The sequence below is a fragment of the Falco peregrinus genome, chromosome W (assembly GCF_023634155.1).
Source record: "Falco peregrinus isolate bFalPer1 chromosome W, bFalPer1.pri, whole genome shotgun sequence".
Classification (NCBI taxonomy): Eukaryota; Metazoa; Chordata; class Aves; order Falconiformes; family Falconidae; genus Falco; species Falco peregrinus.
In genome coordinates, this window is record NC_073743.1 from 6,708,822 (window position 1) to 6,725,899 (window position 17,078).

General features: G+C 40.8%; 1 protein-coding gene across 17 annotated transcripts in view; it reads left to right on the plus strand.

Moving 5' to 3' along the window:
• LOC129783186 (erbin-like) overlaps positions 1–17,078 on the plus strand; it is a 121,408-nt gene that overhangs the window by 59,009 nt on the left and 45,321 nt on the right. For all 17 annotated transcript variants that reach the window (XM_055793056.1, XM_055793055.1, XM_055793043.1 and 14 more), the window contains 3 exons: positions 1,641–1,719; positions 2,496–2,585; positions 12,170–12,226. In XM_055793056.1, the coding sequence (XP_055649031.1) occupies positions 1,641–1,719; positions 2,496–2,585; positions 12,170–12,226 (226 nt within the window). The remainder of the gene's footprint in view (positions 1–1,640; positions 1,720–2,495; positions 2,586–12,169; positions 12,227–17,078) is intronic.

Sequence of the window (17,078 nt, forward strand, 5' to 3'; positions counted from 1 at the left end):
AGTGTGCTTTTCTTGCCTTTCACCTCTCAATAACAGAGTACAACACCTGATATGAATCAAAAGTAAGTTTCAACCATTTGGTATGACAAACAGGTTCCTGTCAAGAAAGACCTAAAAGGCTACTTTGGCTGAATTGGAGTTTCTACTCAAGCTGAATTTATAGAAAAGTCAGCATAGTGACTTTCCCCCTCAACATCACCAATTGACTTACTGTGAAAGCATTTATTTTGTGGCTATTTTTCTTGTCAGGTGATATTGTCACCTTTCATGGTGCAGTATACCAGTTCAGTCTTGTTACTGCACAAACATAGGAAGAACCAAACTCTAAGCTAGCATTAGAAATTGTGTAATTAAAAGTATGTAATTAAAAACATTACTTAGCAGTTGATGCTTCACCACATTTTTTTCTGCTTTGGTATTCTCATAACACACACATGAAGAGACAAAACCAAGTTCCACCTGCTACTCTCAATTAGAAGACATGCTGCCCTTGTCTTTCTCTGCAGCTGGACTGTAAAAGAGTTAATGTTGCTTGGAGCAGCATGAAATTTCACACTGTCACTAGTCTAAAAGAGAGTATGCACATAGTTCTTTAGTGGTCTTGTTCCCTGGGTTCAGGCTGCCCTCTCCACACACCTCATAAAGCACTCTAGAAGCAGACACAGTTGTGTGCCATAATTGAAAGACAAATGGCTAAGATTTGTTACTTGAAAATCTGGTTGTTTTTAAACCAACTTTGTTTTATTAGCATATGGGTATTTCTTGAAAAAAATAGCGTATTCTTAATCCAAGTGAAGAGATTGCAGTATGAATGTTTGTTATACTTAAGATGAGTTTATTTAAAACAAATACACCTGTCCCCAGGGCATAAGAACAATGTAGTGATACATTGCAAAAGCAAATGCAGATGTGATAACCATAGTTTTATTTGGTTTATTATTATAGTAAAGATTGAGGTGAAAGTCTTGGGCAGCAGAATGGTTTCTTACTGGCATGGCAAATATTTGTCTTTGTTTTCAAGATCTATTTTGTCAGCTTCTGACAAATACAAATTTTGGCAGATATGTAGGTTGCAAATTCACTCTGACATTTTTGGAGATAACCTTAGAATATGAGGAGCTTCCTTATTATTTTAATTTTCAGATATAAATGTGTCTGCAGCTTTTTTTTTTTCCTTCTCTACAAATAATTTGAAGCTAACACCAAGCATATATCAAGTTTTGGGAGATATGTTCAGAACCACGAATGCTGTAAACCTACTTTAGGATTTGAAGCCTTACCATTTAACCTAGACGTCATACAAGCCATGCATTTGACTTTGTTCTACCATGCGTATGAATGCCTTTAAAAAAAATAATAAAATACTTGAGACTGAGGGCCTGATCTTAAGCACATTACAAAGCTCAAGTACTTTAATATTTGGTAATGAGCAGTGGGAATTGTTAGTGTACTGTGTGTCTATAATACTGTTTGAGCTGCCTGCTAAGTGACAGTATGAATTGCTTTAGGAATAAATAGTAAAAGAATTGATATTGTATAAGAGTGTTTTTTTAATGAAAACTGTATCTAAAATTAAATATCAGAGAACCAGTCCACTGGTTGCTAAATGAATGTTTCCCGCCTCTCCCTTTATCTTGCAGGCATACAGGAGTTTCCAGAAAATATAAAAAATTGTAAAGTCTTGGCAGTTGTTGAGGCCAGTGTAAATCCAATTTCAAAGTAAGTTTGTAAATTTTGTCATTTTTTGTATTTTATGCAAACACTACCAAGTCTCAAGCATGGCCCAGACAACTTTTTGTGAGCCAACCTTTGGAGACAAGGAGCAGAATTACCTGAGAAGTATCTTCATTAACCTCATTGCACTGTGATACAGTATATACAGTATATATAGTAAAATATTTTGCCCAAGTTAATAGGCTATGTGAGCAATCCTACATCATGCCATGTGGCTTTCTCAGCTTTAAGTCCATCACTTCTCTGTGAAGTTAGAGAAATACACAGAGTTTTGTTTCTTATTAATAAATTTTACTCTAAAACCTGTACGACTTCTTTCAATCTCAGCTTATGTGAGTAGATTTTCCTGTCACCTTCTATAGTGAGAAAAATAATTTGCCGGAAGTAGCATTGCCAGAAATATAAACTTTGCACAAGGTAACTCTTCTGGGGGAAAAGTTGTTGCATAGGTTTTAATTTATCTTAATTTATCTATCTAATGAATGCCACCTCCACATCAGGTGGCAGGAAATCACAAATACGATACTACATTTGTTTGTAGTTTTTACTGCCTGTACATATTGTCCTCAATACTTAAGATTAGTTTCAAAATTATTTTTCTTGTGAACAGGTATCTAGTGCAATTTTGTAGAAATTCTGGTACAACCTTAATTTTAATGTTATCAGTATGTAGGACTTCAATACTAAACTGTTGTTTAAGAAAATATGACTTAATGCCCTGAATATAACTGAAACAAAGGTACTACATTATTTCTATATAGGCTTCCAGATGGATTTTCCCAACTGTTAAACCTAACACAGCTGTACCTGAATGATGCTTTTCTTGAGTTTTTGCCAGCCAACTTTGGCAGGTAAGTTGAATTTGAAACTTAGTATCTATATTTACTTTTAAAATTATGCAGAGCAGTTTCTGCTGCTTGTTAAGCAAAGCGTGGACTGGAGGAGGGGAAGAAGTGTACATTGCCAATCCATTTTTGCCACATATTAGTTATAAAAAAACCCAAACCTTTATCAACATTTTTTAAATTGGACTTTTGAAGGACAGACAGAATGCTTATAAAGACCCAAGAACTAAACCTCGTGTACATACTTGCTCCTTCTACAAAACAAGTCTGATAAGTATGGGAGACTAGTATTTTGAAAAATGGCTTGGTAATCATTTAGTAGTTGCAGTGGAGGAAATAATGACATATGTAATTCCACTTGTCCTCTCCTGGATGCACAGATTCCTTCATGCACATCTATAATTCTCGACTGCCTTGTTGTCAGGAATCTTTGAGAGACAGCATATTTATGGTGCGCTGACGAAGAGACAAAGACTAAACACCTACCTAATTAAAACAGATTAGATCTTGGGAACAAAAGTAAAAGGATAATATTGCTAAAAGGAAGAAGCCAGCCACCGCCCTCTATTCCAGGGAGATTTCACTCATGTCTTGCTTGATTGCAGCACATGTTTCACATTCATGAGTGACCTGTGTGATGGCCTCCATGGTCAGGTCCACTGCTCGATCACAAGCCCATCTGTATGTTGCATCTCTCCCTAGATGTCCCAATGTTTCATGGGCCCATCAATCTACAAATAGCTCACCCTTACACTCCCAGTCCAGGTCCACCTGGGCTACTTCAGTTTTGGCAGCCTTGTCTACCTGTTCATGGTGGTGATGCTCTTCAGTGGCACGGCATTTGGGCATGTGAGCATCTACATGACATACCTTTAGAGCCATGTTTTCTATCCAGGCAGCAATGTCCTGCCACAGTGCAGCAGCCCAGATGGGTTTACCCCTGTGCTGACAAGTATTCTTCTTCCACTGCTGTAGCCACCCCCATAGGGCATTACCCACCATCCAGGAGTCAGTATAGCGATAGAGTACTGGCCACTTTTCTCATTCAGCAATCTCTAGGGCTAGTTGGATGGCTTTCACTTCTGCGAACTGGCTTGACACATCTTCTTCAGTGGCCTCAATGACTTGTCACGTGGGACTCCACACAGCAGCTTTCCACTTCTGTAGTTTCCTACCACAAGACAGGATCCATCAGTAAACAAAGCATAACACCTTTCATCTTCTGATAACTCATTCTATGGTGATGCCTCTTGGGCACAAGCCACCTCCTCAGGCAGTGCTCCAAAATCTCTGCCCCCGGGCCAGTCCATGGTGTCTTCCAAAATTCCTGGGCGGTTGGGTTTCCCCAGTCAAGCTTGCCGCATAATCAACACTACCCGCTTACTCCATGTAGTGCTAGATGTGTGATGTGTAGAGAGGATGTTTCCTTTGAACGTCCAGTGTAGCACAGTCATCTGCGGTGCCAAAAGGAGATGCACTTCTGTACCAACAACTTCTGAAGCAGCTCAAATGCCCTCACATGCTGCTAGTGTCTCTTTTTCAGTCAGGGTGTAGTGGGCTTCTGATTCTCAACACCCCTGGCCCCAAAACCATAATGGTCGACCTTGGGTTTCTCCTGATGTTTCCTGCCAGAGGCTCCAGGTGAGACCATGCTCCCCAGTTGCAGTGTAGAGTATATTTTTCACAGTTGGTCCTGTCCAGACAGGCCCAAGAGCTACTGTACGAGCTATTTCCTGTGTGATCTGCTCAAAGGCTTGTTGTTGCTCAGGGCCTCACTCAAAATAGTGCTTCTTCCAGGTTACTCGATAGAGAGGGCTCACAAACTGACTATCACCTGGAATGTGCATTCTCCAGAACCCCACAAGGCCTATGAAAGCTTGTTTTTCCTTCTTGTTAGCTGGTGGAGACATAGTTGCTATCTTGTTGACCACATCCAGAGGTACATGATGGCATCCATCCTGCTATTTTATAGCCAAGAACTGAATCTCCTGTGCAGGTCCCCTGACCTTGCTTTTCTTTGTGGCGAAACCAGCTTTCAGAAGAACCTGAATCACTCCTTTTCCCTTCTCGAACACTTTTTCTGCCTTGTTGCCCCACACAATGATGTCATCGATGTATTGTAGATGTTCAGGGGCATCACCCTTTTCCAGTGCAGTTTGGATTAGTCCATGACCAATGGTAGGGCTGTGCTTCCACCCCTGGGGCAGACAATTCCAGGTGTGTTGGACACCCCTCCATGTGAAAGCAATCTGTGGCCTGTACTCTGCTGCCAAAGGGATTGAGAAAAACGCATTAGCAATGTCAAATGTAGCATACCACTTGGCTGTATTCGACTCCACTTTGTATTGGAGCTCTAACATGTCTGGTACAGTAGCACTCAGTGGTGGTGTGACTTTGTTCAGGTGAGTGAGTCTTGCTGATCACTCTCCTTAGCTCATGGATGGGAGCCAGGGAGTCTTGGTTTGTGTGATATTGCCACTGGTACACCGTCCTAGTAGCGATTTGCACCTGTTGTTCTTCAGCTTGCAGCAGCCCCACAACAAAGGAATCTTCTGAGAAGCCAGGCAGGGTAGATAGCTGTTTGACCTTCTCTGTATTCACAGTAGCTACACCAAAAGCCCATTGGTACCACCTTGGGTCCTTAAAGTACCCTCCGCTGAGGTAGTCTATGCCAAGGATACAAGCAGCCTCTGGACCACTCACAGTAGAGTGTTTTTGCCATTTGTCCCCTTATAAGCTCACTTCAGCCTCCAATACAGACAATTCTTGGCATCCCCCTGTCTCTCCAGGGATCCAGAGGGGTTCTGTGCCCCTATACCCTGATGGCACCAGCATACACTGTGCACCAGCGTCTACCAAAGCCTTATACTTCTGTGGGTCTGATGTGCCAGGCCATCAAATCCACACGATCCAGTATACCCAGCCATTCCTTTCCTCCTCCTGGCCCGAGGCAGGGGCCCTCTGTTCCTGGTCACAGTATTCACTGTCTGACCCTTGCAGTGCCAGACAAGAAGTCCCCTTGTCAGGATCAAGGGAGGTGATCTCAGTTCTTCCGTGTCTGGGAGATATTGCTGATTGCCTTCTTGTGTCTCTACAGCCACTATGCTGACAGCCGTCTTGGGTGACCCCTTCCTAACAGCTGTCTTCCCTCTCAGTTAGCGTACATGAGCTTCCAGCTTAAAGGTGGGTTCACCATCCCACTCCTTCATGTCCTCCCCCCGGTCACACTGGAAGAACCATTGTGCGCCACGCAGCATGCGCCTGGGTCTCCCATTCCCTCTGACCGGGGCAGGAGGGGACTGATTTCTTGGGGTGCCCCTGACAGCTGAGGTGCTGGCCCATAGGGATGAGGAGGGACAGAGATTTTCTTCAAAGTTTTGGAGCCAAGAAGACACTTTCTCCACAATTGGTGCATCTGTATCTGGGCATTTTGGACCCCCCTTCCTCCACATGGCCTGTATGCACAGGATGTAATCTGGATTTCTGGAGACCTCATCATTGTCTAGATCACCGTAAATGACTTCCAGCACCGCTCATTCTCTCAGGTACTGGATACCTTTGTCTGAGGTAGTCCCCTTTCCTGGGGAGTTCACAAGATCTTCCTTGAAAGGATATCTTGCCCTCACACTTGAGAGGAGCTGTCTCCAGAGACTGCAAATTGCGGCCTCTTTTCCAACTTCTCTCTCAGTACCCTGGTTTCTAGCAAGGGATCCCAGCTGTTGGGCTTCCTTACCTTCCAGTTGCTGACTGTCGGCCCCGCTATCCCAGCACCGGAGCAGCCAGACAGCAATCCTCTCACCTGGCTGGCGGCTGTGGACATCTTCTACATGTTTCAAAGTTCCGATGAGGTCAGGGACCGGGCAGTTTCTGCTTCCTGCCTAAATTATCTCACTCATTCCTCCCAGTTCTCTGCCGAAGGACTGGCTTCCTGATCAAACCTTTCCTCTTCTTCCTCCTCCCTTAGTAATCGATGATATGGACCTGTTGTTCTCCTTGTCCACTGTTTCTTTTTCACTACTGGGGGCAATTACTCTAGTTGTTGTTGTTTGGGTCCCTACCTCAACCATGGTGTCCTCAAATGCAGTTTGGGTCCCTAGCTCTACTATCATGTCCTCAGATGTAGCTTGCACCCCAGTCTCAGTCAACGTGTTCTCAGAGGTGGTTTGGGTCCGTGCCTTAACCACAGTCTTCTGAGAGTACTGAACTGTGGCTCAATAGGCACAGGTCAGGCCCCAGTACAGTGCCAGAAGCTGCTGGTTTTCATTGGGGCAGGCAAAGCACCCTTCTATCAGGTGGCGTGTCAGTTTGCCAGGGTTGCTTGCGTGTTCAGGTGTAAAGTCCCAGGCTATGGGAGGTGATAACTGTCCTACATACCTCCCCAAATCCTTCCACACACCCTGCCACCCAGGGACTGGCCACCTCGAGGCACATTTCAGTATTGCCTCACCCAAAAGTTGTCTCCTCTTACACCAGGGTGACATCAGATTCCACAAACCCCATAGTATGCCAACTGTGTTAATTAGTATTAAACAGCTCACGTAAGGGTGAACAAGGACCTCAGGAGCCTGTGTAATAACACCATCCACAGAGATGCCAGGTAGGAAGAGCGGGAGGATGTGTTCCATCATCCTCTCCACGAGATACCTCCCCCAGCACAGTAAGGCCATCAATGCCAAGGCAAAGAAGCACACAGCCATTGTTTGTACTAGCATGTTCGCAAGCTCAGCAAAATAGACAAGCAGGGCAGCCAGCAAACTCCATGACCCACACAGAAGCTTGCCACTTAATGATTACTATAGCTATAGCACACAATACAAAACTGCTGCTGTCTTGTGCCCCATGTTAGGTGCCAAAAAGGACTGTGGTGGGTTGACCTTGGCTGGCTGCCAAGTGCCCACCAAGCTGCTCTGTCACTCCCCTCCTCAGCAGGACAGGGGAGGGAGAAAATAAGATGGAAAAGAACTCATGGGTCAAGATAAAAGCAGTTTAATAAAGCAATAGCAAAGGCCGTGCACCAAAGCAAAGGAAAACAAAAATAAATTATTCTCTGCTTCCCATCAGCAGGCGATGTCCACCCACTTCCTGGGAACGCATAGCAGTTGCTTCAGAAGAGAAATGCCTCAATAATTAATCCCACTTTCCCCCCCCCTCCCCCCCCCCCCTCCTTTCTCTTACCTTTTATTGCTGATCAGGTGTCATGGGGTATGGAATATCCCATTGGTCACTTTGGGTCAGCTGTCCTGGCTGTGTCCCCTCCCAAGATCTTGCCACCCCCAGCCTACTGGTGAGGGGGAAAGGTTGGAGGGACAGCCTTGATGCTGTGGGAGCACTGCTCAGCAGTAGCCAAAACACTGGTGTGTTATCACCACCTTTCTGGCTACCAATACAAAGCACAGCACTGTGAGGGCTGCTGTGGGGAGAATTAGCTCCATCTCAGCCAGACCCAATACACACAGCTGGTCTTCAAAGAAGTTAATCTTACATGCAGTTTTAAAAATCCTCATTACTTATAGTTTTTTTTGTTCTTCACTGTCCTGTTCTCTCTTGCTTAATGGCTAGGTAAATGGTGGAGTCATTATATTACTAACTGCTTAAGAATAAATTAGTTAATGAAGGCAACTTGAAAGCCAGTTCTCTAGTGTAGTGTTTCTCTTTAATAGCTATGAAGTATTCAGCCGTGTTTTTTTAAACAGAAATAGTGACTTGCAGCATCCTAGCTTTTAGCCAGGAGAATGAACCTGAAATTAAGACTTTTCTTATCAGTTTTTAAATTAATTCAAGGTATTTATATAAGTTTACCTGCTTAATGGTACAGTAATGCACAAAATAAATACTATTGTATAGGAAGATAATGTTTAGATCAAATATATTAGAAAACAATGAATTTGGTAACATGTCAATTCAAAGTAAGGTTCAGATCCCTTTGACTACTTTTGTTTTTCTAAGTGATCAGACTGCTCTGGCACCCCAGCAGCTTTAAAACTAAGTATAAACACTTGCTAGTGCAAATGGTCTGATATACAGCTTGTACTTTGGAATATGAGAATTAACTCTGGTAGAAGCTTTTGAGACATTTAGTGCATTTTTAATTATTCCCATCCAGGACAAGCCTTCAGCTTCTTTCACTTTGGTGCATCAGTTGTTTTGTATATAGCTTTATAGCTGTTTCTCTTCATTTGATGGGAACGCATGAAGTAACTGAGTTCTGTTGCCTGCTTTTACTGGCAAGTATAGGCAATAATGCCTCTTAAAAACTAAGCCAATGCTATATTGAAGGTAGCTAGTTTTCTGGTCCATGTGTCACGGTCTCTGTTCCACTAGTTCAGGTTAGAAACCTGGTTTCCCACATCAGTTACTCTCTGACCGTTTATATTCATTTGTTCCACAGTTTAATTGCTGTCCTCATAAGTGTTGTCCCTCATTCTCTCACCTACTGTTTTTATAGTGTTACCATATACTTCTTTTTGTTAGACTAAACAAAATTGTTTCCCTCTGGTATGGCAGGTTTTCCTTTGTGCCTGGTCATATTAATAGATCTTGGAACTACTTGTAATTTTAATTATTTTTTTTCTTCGGATGGCATTGTTTGTAGCTATATTTAGAATTCAAATTGAGATCTCTTCATGGCTTGTACAATGTCATGTTTATCTTCTTGTTTCTCTTGGAAATGTCTCCGGTTATAGTCTAGTGTTCCACTAGCCCTTTTTGCAGCTGCCTTGTGTCATTTCCCACAATTGACTAATGCATTGGACAGCTCAGTTAGAAATGACTGATGACTCTACAAGGAAATCATAAGTACTTGACTTAGTACTGTGACATCTTGACCCTTTTCTATATTTTTCAGTCCTTAAGGTTTTACAGTTTTTTCCCCTAGTGTCCTAATAATTCACTGTATTGTCTGTGACTGTCCTCTATGGCATCAACCAACTTAAACATTTTTCTGTCCTTTAAAATTGCTGTTAAAAAATATTGTTTAGGATAGTCCCAAAATGGGTCTTTGAGCACCTCTATTAGTAATATTCAGCCTGTTGCTTAGGAAAGAAAACTTTGTGTAATGCAAACTACTTTTAGTATATACATGCAGCATTTTATTACATTTACCTCCATGTTTTGTTCTCTCCTTCAAAATTTGTGCTAAAGCTTTGCATAATTTTGTGGTTGTGGTTATTCAATATTTTTTTCCCTTCTTTATGAGCATTACATACTTGCTGTCCTTCAGTGCTGTTGTACCAGTCCAACCTGTTAGACTTATTAAAAATCACCAGACTTTTTGACTAAATATGCCAATTCCTTTGAAATTCTGAGGTGATAAAGTGTGGGTTGGGGTTTTTTTGTTTGATTGATTATTTTTTTCTTCTACTCCCAAATTCTAATTTGAATGTATTAATATTGGCCCAGATCCTAGAATTAGCCTTTATGCCATTGCACAGAAGTCTGAGAATTGCTTGTGCTTACCTAAGCAAGCTGTATCTACTGTATCTAAATGCATCATGTATATTTGCATTTACATATACAAATATATAAGCAGAGCATTCTAAACTTTAAGCTCACTGCATGCTAATGTTGAGACAGGGCTTTAAATGGGAAACATTATTTACTGATGGATGTTTAAGATAAGCAAAGAGTTTATCTTCAGTGAAATTTTAAGAACTTTGAGAATCTTGCCTTTAGTGAGGTATTGCTTCCAGAGACTTTTTACTGTGATGTTGCAATGAATTTACTTTTAATCTTGTTTCTCAACAGTTTGCCAGTAGTATTTGCAGTGGTAGATATTTTTAGTAGTATCTACTTTGGGATATCTTTGTACATAAATGTACAATGATGATCAAATTTGGGGCTGAATTTAGTTAAATATATGCAATTTTGCTGAAACTTTTGCAAAATGCAACCTGCTATAGGATGTATGTGTTTCAGTCCTGTTGCCTTTATATTTTAGTTATGATTTTTTTAAAAATATTTCTGCATTAGCAAAACTTCAAGGGAGGTGAAAAATAAAGAATATCTCTCTCTGGAATATTTTTAGCTTTCCAAGGAATGACTGCTGTTGAACAGTGAGTTTCTAAGTATACCTGCTATATATTTCTTCTACAGTTTTACAGATTGTATAATTAAGGAAATCAGATTTAGGAAGAATATTGATATTATTCTGGCAAAGTGTTCATGTAGAGATTTTGTTTTAAATAAAAGTTGAGCTACATTTTAAAAGCAACCTAAGTTGGTTACATAAAATAACAGTCCTACAACAGTAATTTTGTTGAGACCATTATACCAGGTATACTTAAAGTTGAATAATATTCCCTTATATCTTTGTGTTTAGGTGATGTATACATATTTCTGTGGTTATGGGTTTTTACAGTTGAGAAATGAAATGTTTCCATATGAGTATAACAAATCTTTGTGATAGAATGGCAGAGGAAATATACATTCTGTCACTATGACTTTTATTTATCCTTTAGTATAGGCAGACTAATTATCTGTCTGTATTTCTTTTCTGAATTAAACCCCAGTTTTTTCAGTTCCATTATAGCAATTCAAGATGCTTAGCATGGGCATTTACACCAGCAATTTAAAGAGCAGCTAGGCTATTTCATGTGTACTATTATATTAAACTTGAATTAACTCTCCCAGTCATAATGAAAGAGGTGACAACTGCTTCAGGCCAATATTTCTCATCAACTACTGCAAGAAAATTACTAGTTTAGATATAGCCTGAATCTCCCAGCCAGGACAGGTTGAAAATGTTTCCCTAGTAGCCTCTGTGTAGCTCTACACATAAGAACTTGGATACTTGTATCTCCAATCTCTTAGGGTTAGCTGGAGTGAGTAGAACATGAAACAAGGTCACAAAGCTATGAACCTTTCTGTCACCAAAGGCAGTCTTTAAGTTTACAGAATTAGCTTATTAGAAGTGTAGTACAGTGAGTTCTGGCTAAAGTCAACGAAGTGTGAGCATACATATGTGTAGTTTAGCATATGAATGGAGATTTGCTTCTACTGCTTTCAACTGAGAAATTTGGCTGCATACACGTTGTGAAGAGAAACTACAAACTGTCTAGCTATTTTCCCTGTCACCAATGTAAAACACCAACTGGAGCCTAATGCAGTGTTTGAATGTTGAAGCCTTCTCAAAATAAAGGGGTTTGGAGTTGATTGAATGTGCTACTTTATTTTTAGACCAGTGTTCAAAAAGATCCCTACTACAAAAAAAAAGAAGCTGAGCAGGTATCCAGAGTTGTGCGATACATCAGAAAGGTGGTGGTGGTGAATAATTTCTTCTTAATGTTAAGAATTGGTATCTTATTAGGCAGATCTTCTTCCTTGTTCTCCAGGGTTGTTGAACTATTTACCTTTTCAGAGGCTTCCCCTAATCTGAGCTGGTAATGGGGATGATCTAATACCAAAAGCGGCCAAGAGCTACAGTTCTGCTGTTGATGTTTTAAGTTCATCATTAGGACTATAAAAAGCATCATCTGCAGTCTCCAAAGAGAAAGGACTACTATTCTTCCCTTCTAGAGAAGGTTGTCCATTCTGTTTGTCATATTTTGCGAATACAGTATATTGTGATAAATTGTTATGCCTTTCTGTTACAGATTAACTAAACTACAGATATTGGAACTTAGAGAAAACCAGTTAAAAATATTGCCAAAGTAAGTATGTATGAAATTTATTTAAAATACTTTGGAAGAGTTTTTCTGTAGTTATACTAATAATGTAGTGCATATCGAAAAGTAGGTCACGGCTTAAAATGTGTAGCTAAGTATTGGACTAAGCTAGGAACTTTCCCCTCATACTGCTGAAATTATATCTCTTTTCAGGCTCCCTGGTCTTCCTATTCAGTTGTTTGCCTATTCAGAGATTTTTGAAAATTTTCTGTCCCTCTCCAGCTCTGTATTTCTGACCCACCTATCAGGCTTTTAAGTCAGCCTGTAAGCACTTCAGGATGATCATTCTGAGGTGTCTGATGCTTTTTGCACACAGCATTGTATTGGTGCTCAGATGCCTGTCTGAGTACTGTTCTGATGGCTGAGTGCCTGAAACTTAGGCATTATCTCTAAATCAAATCTGGAGTTTGAGATGCTTGCTCAGAATGACTGAGGGAATAAGATTCACGTGATGTGAACAGTTTTTTTCCTGTTTAATATACTTCACTGCTGAAGAAAGTAAAAACTCCTGTGTTGCAGTCTGTTATGCAGTGTGTATTCTATAAGGCAACAGGCTTGTTTAACATAATGAAAGCATATTAGTCAGCCATGTTTTCTGTAATTGTGTCAAATAGTTATGGAAATTGTTATAGTGTTTCTTTTAACAGTAAATGCAATTGTACTTATCTTTTAAAATCTAACACCTTTCTAAGGCCTGCCTTGCAACTCTCACTTGCTTCATCAAAGAAACCCAGGTTGATGGTGTTGCAGTTCCTGCAACTTTCTGTGAGCTAGAGCAATGCTCTGAATTTTCTGACTTGGACCCTGGAGGTCTAAGCGGGTTATCAGAGGTATAAAAGATCAGTGAAGAGAGAAACAGAGATCCCAAAGATGGGATGTGAATAACTAGCTGTAGAGTCCTGAATATGTTGTAGTGTGCAATGAAAGGAGTCCTCCTCTGGCAACAGACACTGGTAAAGAGAGGTATTGGTTTCAGATGTTTTGGTGGAAAAGAGGAGTCCTATCAATTGAATATTTCTTCTGTCCAGCTCATATGCTAGCAGAGACTTCCATGCAGTAGGCTGAAGTGTGAGTTGCCAGCCCTTTAAGTACAACAGCCAACTTTTCTAGTGACTCTAGCTAACTATGTGCCTAAGACATGAACAAGGGGTATGTTCCATTGGAATTCCTTTTTTATGTGCCTAGATACCATACTGTGGTGCATAAAAATGCCAAAACTCGCATCTGGAATGAAATGTATAACGTCAGAATGCGTGAATTTAAATCTTCCAAGTATTAAATATTCTACTCATTCATGTTATATAAATACTCTCTATCCTTCTTTTTTTCAGTAGAAAAAATTAGAGGACATGTAATTTGGGTAGAAGCTCTGTAAATTAAGTTACTCCCAACTGTGAAACAGTAGCAATAATTAAAATTTATAAAATTACTCTGACCTTAATTGCCACAATTAACACTAATAGCATTAATTGCATGCAGTATTTTAAAAAGAGTAGTTTATGGAGGTCTCTTGTAGTGATAAGAGACGCTTAAACAAATGCTGTAATGTATTTAAGCCAAACACTTCCATTGAAGTTGCTGGAAAATTTTTTGTTGATTTCAGGGGTTTCATCCTTGCTTAAAAACTAAACAGCAGCTGTCATGATGATGTCCTCTGCAGCACCTCCATAACGATCTACATACAGTACATGCTGAGCTGCCACCTTTATTATTCTCTTCTGGTACTCTTGTGGTTCAATTAGGGGAAATTAAAGCTTTTGAGACTGCTTTTTAAATGTATTGATTCAAACACATTAATATGCATTTTGCTACAGCGAGGCACTGGAAAAATATATCGATTATGTATGATGTACACTGGAGAGAAAAAAAATATTGTGGTGTCCATAGCATGCAAGACGTGAATCTGCCTTTCAGGATGATACAACTGTGTAGCAGTTGACCTGGCCAACAAAGGCATCTGTTGCCTGCCTTTATTATGTCAGAACAGAAGCCAATGGGAAATTTGAACTTACAGTTTCCCAAACCTGAGTATGTGTTTTAAAAGGAACCTGATTTACAGTTTAGATAGTGTAGAAAATCCAAAGGGAAGGTTTTGAAGCTAATAAGATGTAGCAGTGCGTGCTAATATTTTTGCTATAGAATACCAATATTTTCCCTGTCTTTCTCTCCTTCATAATATTTTCATACTTTTAGCTGCTACTTTTCTTATTTGTAATGAGAGGTATATTTGGATAAACTTCTACAAAATCAGCTAGTTCTCTTGCTGAATTAAACATGCACATAATTTTTAACACTAAAGCATAAAGCACTTGAAAGACTGTTAATAAAAATGGGTAATTAATGCCAACACACTAAATGAACCTTGCTTTGTGCCAAATGCATAATTTTGATTGGAGCTTATCCACAGCTAGAGAATGCAAAACTGACAGTATTATAATGCAAACCATCTTAATAAAAATATTTCTGCTGAAAGGAAAGCAAAAATATGCAGAGATTGTTTTAGAGACCTTAGCTGGAAGTTGGGAAAATGGTCTGATGCAAATATAAAAAGGTATCTCATTGATTATTTTTTTAAGCTTCTGTCTGTTGGCTAATTGTCAATAGAGTAACCTTTTTAGAAAGGAGCAAGTTATTTGAAGGTGTAATTGCAATGATTCAGGGACTTATCTTGCCTATCACTCACACCTCTTGAATTTTATGCTACTTGAAGTAAGTGGTATTGTTACCCTTAGTGAATTTGACTATTTACAGCATCAGAATCTGAGGCATAATTTAAACTACCTGTTCTGTTAGTGTTGGATTGATTTGACAGCAAATTCAATAATATGGATTATGAAACAATTTTTTTAGTTTATGAAAGGGATTACATAATGCTGTGGCAGAGATAGAAATAGGTGTAACTCAGTGATCTAGTAAATTTTTCTTTCCAGTCCTGTATTCCTCTTTCTTTAGCATTGACTTTTCCTGTTTTACATTTTCACTGTATGAAAAGCTTTGTTTGCATTTTGTCTGAAGGTATAGTTGCTCTTAAACAATACAGAAAACCAAAGAGATATTAGAGAGAGAGAGAGAGAGAAAATTGCCAAAACACAGCTTGAAAGAATGGATTTTACTTTATTTCAGTCACTGATTTAATCTTTGCCCTATTGATATGTCATGAAATCAAATTTAGTCATCTGATTTGTTGTAGGACCTGAGGAATAATTAGGATTCCAGACCATATCATATGGAAACAACTTTGTCAGCAGCCTGGAGAGGGAGAAAGGCATTGGTGGTTATTGTGATTCAACAGCGGTCTCTTCTGTTTTATCTAATCATTAGGTAGTGGTCTTTATTTAGGAGAAAAACATGTAGTTAATGAGCCTGTGGCTACTGAAAAAGCTGATTATGACTGGAGGTGAAAGGCATTCAAAAGAAAAGTAACTTCAGAGTTACTATTTATCATAATAAGGATGACTCTAGTGATCTTTAGCTTTTTGTAAATTAATCTGTACATGTCTTGCAGTGTACTCTGTGTGACAGTCATAGAATCACAGAATGGTCAGGGTTGGAAGGGACCTCTGCAGATCATCTAGTCTAACCCTCCTGCTAAAGCAGGTTCTCCTAGAGCAGGTTGCACAGAGTTGCATCCAGGCAGGTTTTGAATGTCTCCAGAGAAGGAGACACCACAGCCTCTCCGGGCAGCCTGTTCCAGTGCTCTGGCACCCTCAAAGTAAAGAAGCTTTTCCTCATATTCGGATGAAACTTCCTATGTTGCAGTTTGTGCCCATTGACCCTTGCCCTGTTGCTTGGCACTACTGAAAAGAGCCTGGCCCCATCCTCTTGACACTTGCCCTTAAGATATTTGTAGACATTGGTAAGATCCCGTCTCAGTCTTCTTTTCTCCAGGCGAAACAGGCCCAGCTCCCTCAGCCTTTCCTCACAAGGGAGATGTTCCAGTCCCCTAATCGTCTTTGTAGCCCTTTGCTGGACCCTCCTCCAGTAGTTCCCTGTCTCTCTTGAACTGGGGAACCCAGAACACAGTACTCCAGATGCGACCTCACCAGGGCAGAGTAGAGGGGGAAGATAAAACTCCCTCAACCTGCTGGCCACGCTCCTCCTAATGCACCCCAGGATCCCATTGGCCTTCTTGGCCACAAGGGCACACTGCTGGCTCATGGGCAACTTGCTGTCCACCAGAACTCCCAGGGCCTTCTCCACAGAGCTGCCTTCTAGCAGGTCAATTCCTAGCCTGTACTGGTGCATGGGGTTGTTCCTCCCTAGGTGCAGGACCTTACGCTTGCCTTTGTTGAACTTCATGAGGTTCCTCTCCACCCAACTCTCTAGCCTGTCCAGGTCTCGCTGAATGACAGCACAACCTTCTGGTGTATCAGCCACTCCTCCCAGTTTAGTATCATCAGCAAACTTGCTGAGGGTACACTCAGTCCCTCCATCCAGGTCATCGATGAACAAGTTGAACAGGACTGGACCCAGTACTGACCCCTGGGGAACACCAGTAGCTACAGGCCTCCAGCTGGACTCTGCGCCACTGATCACAACCCTCTGAGCTCTGCCATTCAGCCGGTTCTCAATGCACCTCACTGTCCACTCATCTAACCCACACTTCCTGAGCTTACCTATGAGACAGTGTCAGAAGCCTTGCTGAGGTCAAGGTAGACAACATCCACCACTCTCCCCTCGTCTACCCAGCCAGTCATTCCATTATAGAAGGCTATCAGGTTGGACAGGCATGATTTCCCCTTGGTGAATCCATGTTGACTGCTCCTGATAACCTTCTTTTCCTCCACGTGCTTCAAGATGACCTCCAGGATGAGCTGTTCCATCATCTTTCCAGGAA